Source organism: Adiantum capillus-veneris, chromosome 1 (assembly GCF_014529385.1).
Source record: "Adiantum capillus-veneris isolate H3 chromosome 1, ASM1452938v2, whole genome shotgun sequence".
NCBI classification, from domain to species: Eukaryota; Viridiplantae; Streptophyta; class Polypodiopsida; order Polypodiales; family Pteridaceae; genus Adiantum; species Adiantum capillus-veneris.
Window position 1 is genome coordinate 159,469,919 of NC_140931.1, and position 14,815 is coordinate 159,484,733.

The 14,815-nt window shown below is 40.7% G+C and overlaps 1 protein-coding gene across 1 annotated transcript; it reads right to left on the reverse strand.

The window, feature by feature from the left end:
• Positions 1-414: 414 nt before the first annotated feature.
• On the reverse strand, positions 415-11,852 carry LOC147465894 (pentatricopeptide repeat-containing protein At1g03540-like). The gene is made up of 3 exons (XM_086501983.1): positions 11,669-11,852; positions 11,453-11,571; positions 415-1,242 (listed from the first exon to the last, which is right to left on the reverse strand). Exons 1-3 carry the CDS (start codon positions 11,850-11,852, stop codon positions 415-417), a joined length of 1,131 nt encoding a protein of 376 aa, XP_086358109.1.
• Positions 11,853-14,815: the final 2,963 nt, after the last annotated feature.

A 14,815-nucleotide genomic window follows, 5' to 3' on the forward strand; every position in this document is an offset into this window, starting at 1 on the left:
ACGACACCCCTTATCAAGAGCCTCTGACTAACAACATAGTTGTGAATTCGTGTGCCCATATCACCATCTTACGTAGAGCCACAATCTTCAAGATGCATGCATAGGTGATTCCATCTGAAGAGAGGCCCTCGCTTCACTTGGCACTCAAGCCTCCAAGACAATGCCAAGCACAACAGTTTTTTTCAACAACCTCTAGTGGCCGGGGGCTGCGTTCCTGCCTTAGCTTTACAAAGCTATAGAGAGCCCTCTTTTCAAGAGCCTATGAGTAACAACATAGTTGTTATTTTTTTGGGCCCACATCAGCATCTTGCATAGAGCCACAGTCTTCAAGATGCATGCATAAGTGATTCCATCTAAAACTGGTTGTTTTCAAAACTTGGCCCTTCAAGAAAGTGCGAAGCAGGACAGGTTTTTTCAACAGCCTCTAACGCGGGCTAGGCTGCGATCCTGCCTTGGCTTTAGAAAGCTATAGAGACTCGAGAGCCCTGCATCTCCCTGCAAGCTTGTAAAAATAGCCAAGAGTCCACGCTCCGACCCTTCTCCCTGTGCGTATCGCTGTCCTAGGTGCATCGATAAAACGATGGAGCCCGTGTGAAAATCTGTCATGTTGGCTCGCCCTTGCTGGGCATATCCTCCTATAAGTGCAGTCCAAGAAACTACATTTGGGGAAAAACCCTCTCTCCGCATTCGTTGAAAACACCCCTTAGCTTCCTGGCCTTGCCCCTGTCGGGCATATCTTGTAATCAGTGCATTCCAAGAGACTTCATTCCGGACAGAAAGCTGGTCAAGAACTTGTGCTTTCAAAAGTGCACCACACTTGGCATACCTGTCAAGCAAAGCCTTGCCAAGCACGACATCTTTTTGTAACAGCCCCTGCCTAACAATCTCATCATGACTCTGCTTGCCCATGATAGCGTTTTGCATAATGCCACATGCATTCAAAACACAGGCATAGGTGACCGCATTCGGAGAGAAGCCCTCACTTTGCATCCGATAAAAACAGCCAAGCACTTCCTGGCCCCGATCTTGTTGGGCATATCCTGCAATCAATGCATTCGAAGAGACTGCATCCCAGACAGATGGCTCGTCAAGAACTTGTTGTGCTTTAGAAATTACACTACACTTGGCATACATGTCAACCAAAGCATTACCAAGCACGACAGTTTTTGGCAACACCCCTCGACTAACAAGCTCATCATGAATTTGTTTTCCTGTGTCGACGTCTTTCAAAGTGCCACATGCCTTCAAAATGCAAGCATAGGTGACTGCATCTAGAGAGAAGCCCTCGCTTCGCATCCGCTAGAAACATCCAATGCTTCTTGGCCCTGCCCCTGTTGGGCATAACCTACAATCAATGCATTCCAAGAGACCGCATCTCGATCAGGAAGCTCATCAAGAACTTGTTGAGCTTTCAAAAGTACACCACACTTGGCATACATGTCAACCAAAACACTGATACCAATTTAATTCAACTTAACAATTTTATCACTTTCTTATTGTTTTTGAAAGCCGTCGTGACCCTTTCACTTGTTTTTTAAAAAGAGGAGCCATGTGGGCTAACGACATGCCAAGAATTTGGAATTGCCCACTACGCTAACGTAGTAAAAAGAGAGTTTCATTGCACAATAGATTTGGCCATAGTGTGTTTGCAAGAAGAACCGTACAAAATCTCATATGTTAGATAGTGGTATAATAAAAAAATTTACTTTTTTGCTAATAATTGTAAGAAGGGAGTCATAATTGTCATATACTAGTTATAAATAGGGGTTTTTGGAAGGCTTCCTGCATTGGATTTAGAATTGCAAGAATGTAGACATAGCTTGGAGATGGAGAAGAAGCTTAAGGCAAACGAAACGAAAGTATATCACTAAGTGTGCATATATAAGATAAGATAGCCCTAGACAAAGCACGCGGGGAAAAAACTCCTCGTGAGGGGCAAAAGTGCCATGGTGGTCCTACATGTGCAAACACATCACTACCATAAACATGGCAAAAAATATCCCCTAGGAGTGATGCAGTGAACGAGAGCTAGCACATATAGGGAAGTGCCATCCCCTATGGACATGATCATTCCACAAAGGAAAGCAAGACCAAAGATTTGCAAAAAGATTCCTACTTCTCATGATGCAATTCCTTTGAGAACAAATTTGCAAGGTTGTCCTATGTTGGCACGTAATCCAAGTTGATCTCTCCAACTAAGAGTCTCTCCCTGACATAGTGATAACGCATCTCAATGTGCTTTGTGCGATCATGAAAGACTGGATTCCTGGCAACTACCAGTGCGCTTAGATTGTTAGTGTAGATGAGAGTGCCAATTCCAATCCAACTCCCAAATCAGCCTTTAGGAGTGTGAGCATGTACAAATCCTCACAACTAAAGGTATCCAAAGTAGGTTACCTTTTGCTCACCCAAGATCTACATGAACTATCAAGCCTAAAATAAAAACATGGACACTTGTGCGTCATAGCAACCATACCAATTTGAGTCAAAAAATGCATGTAAATCTGGCAAAAATTATTTTCTTGGGATAAAACAACCCAAGATATACAATGCCACTCAAATAGTGAAAGATCCTCTTAACTGCTTGCCAATGCTTAGACCCTAGGCTATGCATAAATTTGCTCACTTTCAAGACTATAAATTGAATATCTAGTCTTGTAATGCATACATAACCAGAAGTTGTCTGGTAGAGGGTAATATCTGCGGGGTCCCTGGCATCATGTAGACCTAACTTCAAACACGTCTCCATAGGAGTGGCAATTGGCTTGCAATCATCATCCAAATCTGCTTAAAAGTTTGCACATACTTTGCCTGACAGAATGCAATACCCTCAACACGCTGCTTAATTGAATGCCCAAATATTGATGCAAAAGCCCCAAATCTAATGTCTCAAATGTGGCATTCAAATTAGTCTTAAATTCAACAATATGTGTTGCATTTGGACCAGTGAATAGTAATTGATCCACATACACAACAATTAGGTATACATCATCCCCACACATTTTTCATACAAAGTGCTCTTAGTTGGACTATTTCGGAAAACACCTATAGTCAAATGGTTGTCCATTTTCTCATTCAAAGCACGAAAAGATTTCTTTAAACCATACAATGCTTTATTACATTGGCACACTTTCTTTTCCTACCTTTTCTTCATAAAACCACGAGGCTGTGTTACATACAATTCCTAATACAAGTCACCATTCAAGAAAGTGGTTTTAATGTCCAATTGATGTGCATCCCATCCAAAGTAAGCTGCCATTGCACAAATGGAATGAATATTAATCATACGATAAGTGGGAGCAAAATTCTCAATGCCCTTTTGTTGAGCATAACCTTTTGCAACAAGCCTTGCTTTGTATAGATCAATAGTAGTACCATCTGCCTTGTGTTCAACATATAAACCCACCAATGGCCATCTTGCCAGGAGGCAAGTCACATGAAGACCACGCATCGTTCTTCAAAAGTGCATCATATTCATCTTGCATAGCAGCCATCCAATTCTTTAACTTTTGTGTTTCATCAAATGTAAGGGGTTCAACCTCGTCACACATGATTTACATAGCCAAATCATAATAATGTGATGCACAAGAACCATGATGAGAACCCAAACAAGTACAACTAGGCAAAGATGCATCCAATTTATTGTCATGCAAAGTATGTACAAGCTATTTGGGCAAACAACTAGCTTTCTCATTTTTAGCCATGTCCTCATCAAGTACATCATTTACATCTGTATAAGAAATAGGTTGATATATGACATTAGTCAAAACTTGCATAGACTAAATATTTTCCTCATTTGGACTTATATTTGTATTCCCGCCATTGAAAGAGTCCACAAGGGATAAAAAATGTCATATGAGCTTACACATATCTCTTTAGTACATGACAATAAATTGCAACTTCCAAAAAAACAACATCCCAAGAAGTCAAGATACGTTTTGATTGCAGATGATATAACATGTAACCCTTGCTTTCAGCACTGTAACCAACAAAGATATATTTTGATAGCCTCATCATATCATTTCTTGCGTTGTTTTTGTGGTTCTATGACATAAACCAAGCAACCAAAAACACGTAAGTGACCAATAGATGGCTTCTCTTCATGCCAGTCTCATATGGAGTCATAGACCACAAAGCTTAGGTGGAACACTTATTAAGTATGTAGGTGGCGCACATGACAGCCTCTAGCTTTTAAATCATGTGGAAAAGCTTGCTTTTGACCATGCATCATGTCCTCTCCATAAGTGACCTATTTTTCCTTTCAACAACACCATTTTTCAAAGGTGTATATGACATTGTACATTGGTGTTTTATCCCATTACCAGCCAGAAATACATCAAATTCTGTTGACATATACTCACCCCTCAATTAGAATGGAGGGTGCCCACAATATAGCTGGATATATTTTTAATCAGCAACAAAAATTGTTTGAAGCACATAAACACTTCAGACTTAGCCTTAAGCGGATATACCCATGTGTGCTATGAGTAATCATCAATGAAAGTCATGAAGTACAAATTGAAGGAGTACGAGCGGAAGTGCGACGCGAGAGAGAGTGTGAGAAAAAGAGCACGACGATATAGTGAACTCGCTCTACTGTAATGTGTAGAGCATAGTGAGTTCTTATTAGGTTTTTACAAAAGAATATGTGTACATACCTGGCGGCACGCCCACTTACCTGGGCGGGCACATTGGGCTTTATACCCCAACAACCTCCCACTTAAAGTCCAATGTGGTACTTTAAGTGTGAGAGAAGCTACTATACAAGCTAATATACAAGAGATGTAGAGAAGTGATGTACTACCCTACACCTAACTGCTTGCGAAAATGCGCAAATCTCTCTGAGGGAAGTCCTTTTGTAAGTAGATCAACAGGATTTTCTGTGGTGTGAACTTTGACAAGCTGAAGTTGCTTATCCTCAAGCATTTCCCTGATGAAATGATACTTCACATCCACATGCTTTGTCTTTGAGTGATAAACTGGATTGCGAGCCAATTGTATAGCACTTTGAATATCACAATATAACACAGGCATCTCTTCTTTGATTCCCAAATCTATTACTAGTCGATTAAGCCAAATTGATTCTTTGCATGCCTCTGATGCTGCAACATATTCAGCCTCTGTAGTAGATTGAGTAACACAATCTTGTAATCTAGAACGCCATGATACTGCTCCACCAGCCAATGTAAAGACATACCCTGACGTAGACCTTCGGTTGTCTAAGTCACCTGCATAATCTGAGTCTGTAAAACCCTTTACACTTAGCTCCTGACTCCCATAGCATATATGCATACGCTTTGTAGCTTTCAGGTATCTGAATATTCCTTTCACTGCCTCCCAATGTTTCTTGCCTGGGTTTGACATGTATCGACTTACTACTCCCACTACAAATGCAATGTCTGGGTGAGTAGCAATCATTGCATACATCAAACTACCCACTGCAGAAGCATATGGAATCTTATCCATTTCAGCATGTTCTTCCTCAGACACGAGACAATTTGTTTGCTAAGTTTCACATATGGTGGCAATGGAACACTCAATGCCTTTCCCTTCTCCATATTGAAACGTTGCAAAACCTTGTCAATATACTCTGTTTGAGATAACCAAATCAACTTCTTTGATCTGTCTCTCTCAATGCGCATACCAAGTATATGACTTGCCTCACCCATGTATTTCATGTCAAATGATTTTGCCATCTTTGACTTCAAAGCTGAAATTTCTTCCAAGTGCTTGCCAGCAATCAACATGTCATCCACATACAAAATAAGGATCAGCCAACTACCATCCTTAGCCTTCTTTGTATATAGACAGTGATCAAACTCACTACGTTTGTAGCCTTGAGAAATCATAAACTTGTGGAATTTATGGTACCATGCCCTCGTGATTGTTTTAAGCCATAAAGACTCTTTAACAACTGGCATACCAAATCTTCCTTGCCTTTCTCAACAAACCCTTCTGGCCGCTGCATGTAAATTTCCACATCTAAATCACCATGCAAGAACGCTGTCTTGACATCCATTTGGTGCAACACCAAATCTAATATGGCAACCAATGCAAGAAAGCATCTCAATGTAGTCATCTTGACCACCAGAGAGAAGACTTCATCAAATTCAATGCCTTGTTCTTGCTTAAAGCCCTTGGCAACAAGCCTTGCTTTGTACTTTGGCTGACTATCATGAGCGGTGATCTTATACCTGTAAACCCATTTACAAGGTAGAGCCTTTTTGCCCTGTGGTAATTTAACTAGCTTCCATGTCTAGTTTTTATGCAGAGCTGTCATCTCTGACTGCATGGCCAATTGCCAATTCCCGGAGTCCTTCATTTGCACTGCTTCCTTGTGACATGAAGGCTCATTGCAATCAGTCAACATGACATAGTTCATAGATGGAACAAACCGATCAGGAGGTCACATGATACGTCCAGATCTACGCACAATAGGTGGCTCAGGCTCAGCCACAACCTGTGGTTCCAATGTATCCTGTCCTTGCTCCTCTTGAGCCCTGACATTTTTTCTTGCACGTGCAGGTCCATCTTCTTGGAAGACAACTCTTCTAATCTCCTCAACCCTCTCTGGTTTAGAATGATATTTGGCTTCATTAAAGTCAACATCATTGCTGCGGATAACCTTTCTGGATTCGGGATCCCAAAGTCTGTACCCCATCTCACCAGAATTACCATAGCCTAGAAAGATGCACTTTCTACTCTTTGGCTCAAGTTTGTTCCTAAATTCCTTTGCAACGTGAGTATATGCCTCACAGCCAAAGACTCTGAGATGCTTGTATGAGGGCATCTTGCCTGACCATACCATCTCTGCCACTAAATCCTTCTGCAAAACCTTGCTAGGAGATCTATTTATAAGATGAACAACTGTTGATACATCTTCGGCTTAAAACCCATTTGGCAGTTGTGCATTAGACAACATACTTCTGACCTTCTCTTGTATGGTCCTATTCATCCTTTCAGCAACACCATTTTGAGGAGGATTGTAAGGAGCAGTAAGTTCACGTTTTATACCTTTTGACTCACAAAAGTCCTGAAAGGCCTTTGAAACATACTCTCCACCATTGTCAGTACGTAATCATTTAAGCTTCTTGCCACTCTGATTCTCCACAAGTGTCACAAACGTTTTGAAAACACTAAACGCTTCATCCTTGTGCTTGAGAAAGTAAACCCATACTTTCCTCGAGTAATCATCTATAAATGTCATAAAGTAAGAAGCTCCCCCTAGAGATAGGTTAGGCATAGGTCCACACAAATCACTATGAACAAGTGCCAACTGTGTATCTCTTCTACTGCTTCTATGCTTATGTGGCTGCTGTGTTTGCTTACCATACAGACAATGTTCACAGAATTCAAAATCATTAAATGACAAGCCAGGCAAATAACCAGAACGAGACAAGATTTCCATTCTCTTCTTGGACATATGTCCTAACCGGCTATGCCACAAAGAAACGTTCGGCTGCTTGGTTACATTGATTACATTTTTAGAGACATTTGATACATAAATCATGTAAAGTCCTCCAGACTTTACTCCGTGTGCTACTGTCATAGAACCCTTGGATATCTTCCACATGTTCTGTCCAAAAGTGGTGACGTAGCCAGCATCATCAAGTAAACCTGTGCTGATCAAGCTCTTTGTAATTGCGGGAACATGTCTCACATTCTTCAGCGTGAAAGAAGAGCCATTCTGAAACTTCAATTGAACATCTCCAACACCTAAGATCTCACATGTCTGCCCATTGCCTAGCCAAACATGATCTTTAGTGGTCACATAAGAGGTAAACCACTCCTTGTTTGGAGACACATGAAGTGATGCCCCTGAGTCTATAATCCAGTCACTCAGTGCATTTCCATCAGATGCTGTAAGAAGAGTTGAGTCCATTGTATTTTTCAAGAAGCAGATGTCTCCTGACACTAGACTGTCATCCTCTGCAACAGTGTTTGTCACATTTATTTCTTGAATCTTCACTGAGGACTTGTTCTTCTCACCATGGTCTTCAGCTTTCTCTTTGCCTTTTTCTGCTTTCCATTCTCTGCAGTCTCTTTTCATGTGACCCTTCTTGCCACAATGGTAGCATTCTATGTCACTCTTGCCTTTAGCACTACGAGACTTGCTACGAGACTGATTCCTCTTTCCACCTTTGTACTTTTCTTTGGTCCTTCCCTTGACAAGTAAGGCTGTTCCTTTGCCTTTGTCCATTGTCTTTCTATTGGTTTCTTCAGTAAGCAAACTTCCTTCTACACCTGCTATGTTCAAACCATCTGGAGGTGCAGAATTACTCAAAGCTGTGCGAAAAGTGTCCCAACTTTCCGGCAATGTGATCAACAGAAACATAGCTCTAACAGGTTCATCAAACTTGACACCTTGAGCTGACAACTGACTGTAGATTGTGTCAAATTCATTCAGATGATTGGACATAGGTGTCCCTTCTTTCATCTTCAAGTCAACAAGCTTCTTAAGCCAGTATACCTGTGAAGCTGCACTCTGCTTCTCATAAAGATCACTCAGCTTTAACCATGCTTGATAAGCCGACATCTCGTCTGCTACATTGAAGTAAACGCTTTCAAAGTCAGCATAATGGTAGAAAGTGCCAATTCATCCATTTCGCTCCATTCATCTTCGTCCATATCTTCTGGTTTTATCCCCTTGAGCTTTATAGGTTTTATCTGCTTCTTTTGTACCAACACGTGCAAAATCTGCTTCTTCCACAATGGAAAATTGGTTCCATCCAGCTTCTTGATATTGTAAAGAGCAGTGTCCTGTGATCCAACCATAGCTACGCTTCACAATAGTTTACTTTCTTGGGAAAAATTCAGCAGAGTTTCCCCTGTAAACTGACCTCTGAACCAATATCAATCAGTCAAATGAACCAAGAAAGCTTCAGATTCTGCAGAAATTTTGGTAGAGTCTCCTTTGTAAAATGGCTCTGGTGTACTCAAAAACATACCAAAAACAACTCAAAAAACCACTGTCTCTCTAACACTATAAGCTGTGGGTAAACCTGTCCTGCACATGTACTGTCTCTCACTATCCTGTCACTAACCTGTAAGCATAGACTGCGACAATGCCTCAACGGCAGTAAAGCAAAGATGCAATCCCAACTGTCTAACTCACAGTCAATACATCCTAGCTGCCTATCTAAGGGTGCTCGAGGGATCGCTCCAAGACCTGTATCACCAAAAGGATCTCAACATTCGAGAATCCCCCAGCTCAATAAAACCTCACTTGACCCTCAACAAAGGTTGCAGTAAATCTGACAATACATAGACTTCCCACAAAGTCATACATCCACAAATTTCCCACTGTATGCTGTAACCGCTGCGGCGGTTGTTTGCTGCGTGACTCACAGCCAGCAAACCCTCAACAGACATACATCATCTCTGACAATACATCCCATGTGGAAGTACCTGCAATGTCAGGATGAAATCTGGAATATCAAGTAGCAAACACAAGCTACCTGATGAACTAGTGGATGTCGCCTACAATCTGTGTGTAGATGCGCCCGTGTCATATGTGACACACCTCCAAGAACTGTGAGCCGTCCTTCGATGTGTAGACAGCCACAAATCAACACTCTGGGAGTGCCGATATCCTCAGCACCTGCAGTCGTAGGCCGAAACCCTAAATTTGCAGAGTCGGATCTGCACCCGCCAAGACCACGTAGTCGAAAATGGTCTGCGCAGAACTTTGTCGAAGCCGAACGGTGACCGAGATGACCCACAAGAATCGGGGCCGTGTCTTCGCCTGTCGAATCTCACTCCAATCTAAGCAGGTGACTCTGGCTACCTGCAAATGCTGCCCCGAGCCTCGATCTGAGCTCTGATACCATTTGAAGGAGTACGAGCGGAAGTGCGACGCGAGAGAGAGTGCGAGAAGAAGAGCACGAAGATATGGTGAACTCGCTCTACTGTAATGTGTAGAGCATAGTGAGTTCTTATTAGGTTTTTACAAAAGAATATGTGTACATACCTGGCGGCCCACCCACTTACCTGGGCGGGCACATTGGGCTTTATACCCCAACACAAATTGTTACTAAAAGAAGGATTGTGCATTGGTTCGTAAACATTACTACAAACAAGCGAGTAGTTCGCACTAATCCATCTTTCAAAAAGTTAGAATGCTGCATATTTTCCAAAATGAAGCCTTCACAAACATGCTTAGATGGTGCCTTCAAAGAGGGCAATGTGGTAACCATATTAGATTTTTGCAAATGCATCAAAATGGATTAAATTTAGATGTCCAAAACATGCATGCCATAGTTTAGCATCTACAATAGTTTTAGAATTTGCAACTGTGTTTGTAAATTTTTCCACACACTCATCGTAAGAATTGAGCTTGTATTGCCCATGAGACAATGTACCCCATGCCACAATAGTATCACCTGAAGTAAGATCATGAATAATGCATCTGTGGTCCACGAACTTTAGAACAAGACCAAGTCTTACTAATGCAGAGACAAACAACAGATTCTTCTTGAATCTTGATTCCAAGCACAAAAAGTACATCAAAAAGTGTGAAGGAACTGCCATCAACTGTAGTTAGTACAATCTTTCTGACTCCCTGAATTGGATAAGAGACATTGTTGGCACAATTGACAACACTCCCATCAGGGACATCATCGAGAGAAGTGAACAAGTCACAATGAGATATAATGTGCTTTTAGCGCTACTGTCAAAATACCATACATGTGAGCTTGCAACCTTCAATCATGCATGCATCATGGATAGGAGGGTCATATTAGCACTACACACTAAATCCTGTTCTGCATCAGCATAAATTTGCAAATTCTACAATGGTTATATTTGAAGAAGATTCATTTTCTTTCTTACATGCCTCTTTTGCCTTTAGCTTAGGACATTGTTTTATCAAGTGATCAATAGCTCTACAACACTTGCAGCACAATTTTTTCTTTCCTTTCTCGGTAGATTTACCTGATGTATTGTTGTTATGGGAAGCATTTGTCATAGATGGTTTTCTACTTGAAGAAGGAACCTTGGAGGTGGTAGCATTGCTATTGCTTCCTCTTCTTTGTGCATCAACAAAATCCTGATCAATAGCACGTTTCTTTGCCTTGTTTTTCCTTAAGATAGCCTCTTGTAATAGCAAACTGACCACCCATCAAACTTAGCAGCATTATCACAAACCTATGCAACAGGCTTCAAAGTTGAAGGAAAGTCTGATATGAATTTGGTAATGCATCCAAGATGGTCTACACAAGTGAATGGTCAGGAATGACTTCACTTGCAGTAATAAGTTGCTCATTGATATCTTTGATTCTAGCAAGAAAATTGTCCATTTCATCTTCCTCATGCATTATTTTTTATTGTTGTTGTTTGTGCATGTATGCTATTTTTGCCTCATTGCGACTTGCATACAATCCAGTTAGAATGTCCCAAGATTTTATTTATTTTTGTTGAATGAATGTGAGGAGTAATCGTGCACTTGACATACATTGCAATCAATGCCTGCCTTCGCATCTCTATTATCACAATGAGCTCGTTTAGTTGTAGGTAAAACAACACAAGCAGTAGGAGCAAAGCTGTTGGAACTTGCAACATCCTCCACATAACCTGAATACAAAAAACCTAGGTGTATCTCTATTATCCCAATGAATCTATTCAACTGTAGGTAAAACAACATGAGTAGTAGGAGAAAAATTGTTGGAACCTGAAACATCCTCCTCAAAACCTAGATCCAAAGAACCTAGGCGTACATCAAAACCTTTAACAATAGTCCCTACAACTTTGTAAATGAGTACATGTTGCATCATGTAAGCCCACAATGGATAATTGTCTCCATCTAGTTTGTCATCAACAAACAATATCTCGAAAACATCATTGCTCTCATCCATAGTGAAAGAGTCGACTTGATGTACGTAGAAAATGTCCCAATGAAGTAGAAATTGTTTGTTCTATATAGCACAAACCAAAGTAATTAGCTGTCAAAAATCTATCATGTAGAAATTTGCAGTCAAATAAATTCTATACAAATGGACAAATTACGTGTGTAATACTTGCAGTAGTGGAAACGAAGCCCAAAATGAGTTCTTCTGGAATTTTGAGCACAACGAACTCTACGAATTCTCCAAAGTATTATCGACCTGCTAACGCTCACCAAAGATCACACAAATTGAAGAAAGTGAGCAGAGGGGTGCTGGAAATGCTGACAACTATGCATGGGGGATGCAACCTACTCTGATACCAATTGTTGGAGTTAGGGTTGCAGGAATGCATGCACAGCTTGGAGATGGAGAAGAAGATCAAGGCACACGAAACAAGAGTATATTACTAAGTATGTAAATACAAGATAAGATAGACCTAGTCTGATGGGTGTGTTCATACATCACTACCATATACATGGCAACAGTTTTCTCGTAGGTGGCATGTCCTTTTCTAAAAAGAGTGGATCCCTCGGGTGATGGAATAAGATGATCTAGGCTAAACAAGGAACAAGCCCCAACTATATATGTAGAAGACAAGTGCACTACTATGGTAAAAAAATGCAGCAACACCTTTATCTATACGATCTAAAATTGCCAAAACCAAGAAAAAATTACAAAATCAAGTTGATAGTGTTTAATCTACTCCGCTTTCCTAGGAGCAAACATATGTTTCTTGGAAACCTCTAGCCATTTTATTTGTGTATGTGCTAGCAAGATAAGACCATAGCTCTTCCAAATTGCAGCAATAGCTACATTATGATTGATGGGCATGCCGTCTATGGTCTTTTCATTAAAGCACAAAAAATTGCTTTAATCGATGTACATGAACCAAAATCTGATATATAACATTATGTAGACAAAGAATAGTGCTATACCTACATGTCCAGTCAGTCCCACCACTAGAACTTGGCCACAACTTGTTTATCCATTTTTTCCCTCATAAACTTGAATGGTTACTCTTTTTTTCCACCCTCGAGTATCTTGAGTCCCTGAGTGTGAGCCATGTAGATCTTGTTGGGTAGTGAAAACAAGAGAGAGGCACCTTTTTTTACTTTTGGAGACAAGAATCGGGACAATCCTTCGTCATGTGTCTACGGGATAGGAGGAGGTGCAATATGGGCCTCTCCTTGAAGGAGGATGTGGATATAGTCAAGAGGAACGATAGCTAGACTAGCAATGTTTGTAGGCATAAGAGGTTATACCATAACCATTATGGGAGTGCATCATCAACAATAGGGATGTAATTTTAACATGGGCATGAATGTGCAACAAAGAATGTAGTGAGTAAATCAAAGAGCAGGTCAAGTAGAGGAGGGGTCGGAGATTGTTTTGGTCTTTAAACTACACAATGGCTTCCATGTGCAAGTGATGCGTTCAAATAGCATTTTTGGATAGCCTCCTAGAATTGTGCTCATAGAGGCTTCAACCACAAGTAATTTCACAGCTTGAAGCCATGCTACATCAATATCTTTTGTGCCCTTTCCAAATTCATCGCAATCACAAAGAAGGAAATGTCTTACATTTATTTTCATCTTGGATCATGAACCCCTTAGCTCCATGCATCATTTTGCACGACTATACTATCATATAGCATCTCTCTCTCTCTCTCTCTCTCTCTCTCTCTCTCTCTCTCTCTCTCTTTCTCTCTTTCTCTCTCTCTCTCTCTCTCTCTCTCTCTCTCTCTCTTTGCCCACTGTTCACACTCAGACATCAGCCTTGCAAGGTCTCATACAATAAGTAAGGTCATGGGGGGAGGTAGTAGGGACACTTTATAGGATACCATAGAAACAAGTTGAGGAAGACCCCAATCTCTCTCTCTCTCTCTCTCTCTCTCTCTCTCTCTCTCTATGAAGCCATGACTCTTTATAGTCTTTTAACAACATCAATCAGAGGGGGACTAAGATTGTAAGATGACCAAGCATGGCCACCAACTAGCAGATATATATTTTCTTGGATTGAAAAGACTAGAAGCTAGGTACAGGTGCTATGACTAGTACTATCAATGGCAAGAATTGGTTTTTATTAGAGACAACAACTCTATCATGGCAATTGATATATGTTAAAGGCCCATAGGTGTGGTAGGTGGGCATGATGAGGGTGATGAGTAACAGTGGAAGCAACATAGCATTGCATTGTATATTAAGAGGCCATTTTGTCTTCTCTGTTGATTGGGCCTTCAAGTCCTTTGCACAATGTGTCCATCACATCTCTCTTGAGATGGTGTGGACATGTAAATTAGATAAATAGAAAATGAGGTTCTATTAGTTACAAATACTTTTGTTCATGAAAGTTGGGTTGGTTATTAAAGGTCTCTCTCTCTCTCTCTCTCTCTCTCTCTCTCTCATGATCTAACAGGGATTATCGAGATATTGAATAACTTGCCACAAATTGTATACACGAGTGAAGATGTCCCACAAAGGCTGAGTAAGAAAATGGCATGACAAAGAAGGAATTTATGCTAATGAGCTCACAACCAAGGCATGATGTAGCATCAAGTGATAGAGACATAGTCTTTGTAAAATTTTCCTCATGGGTAGTTCTCTCGATACGATGCCTAACTCTCTCTTAAGTGTTTTAGGTGTTGAATTTAGACATGGTCTAGCCTCTAGGTAACGAGCAATCATTGTTATGCTAAATAATCTATGAGGCATAGAAAGGAAATTAAAAAGCAGTGAGAACACAAAGGCACGATGAATCATGTAGAATAGGGATACAATGCAAGCAAGTTTGTTATTTGTGAAAATCTACCACCCTAGGAGCTCTTTCTCCCATTATTAATGATGATTTCATTGAACTTGTCCAATAAAAAAGGCTCTAAGGAGGATCTATCCAATTGAAGACTCATCACATGTCTTCACTTATATATACAAAAT

Bases quoted from the DNA above. Each gene is read 5' to 3' on its own strand.
- LOC147465894 (XM_086501983.1), bottom strand. From the start codon at position 11,852: ATGGATGAGAGCAATGATGTTTTCGAGATATTGTTTGTTGATGACAAA. The intron at 11,572-11,668 runs GTTCCAACAATT...TTTTGTATTCAG, and splicing joins TTTTGAGGAGGATGTTTCAG to GTTATGTGGAGGATGTTGCA. The intron at 1,243-11,452 runs GTATGTCAAGTG...TGCATTTTGAAG, and splicing joins AGGCAGGCATTGATTGCAAT to GCATGTGGCACTTTGAAAGA.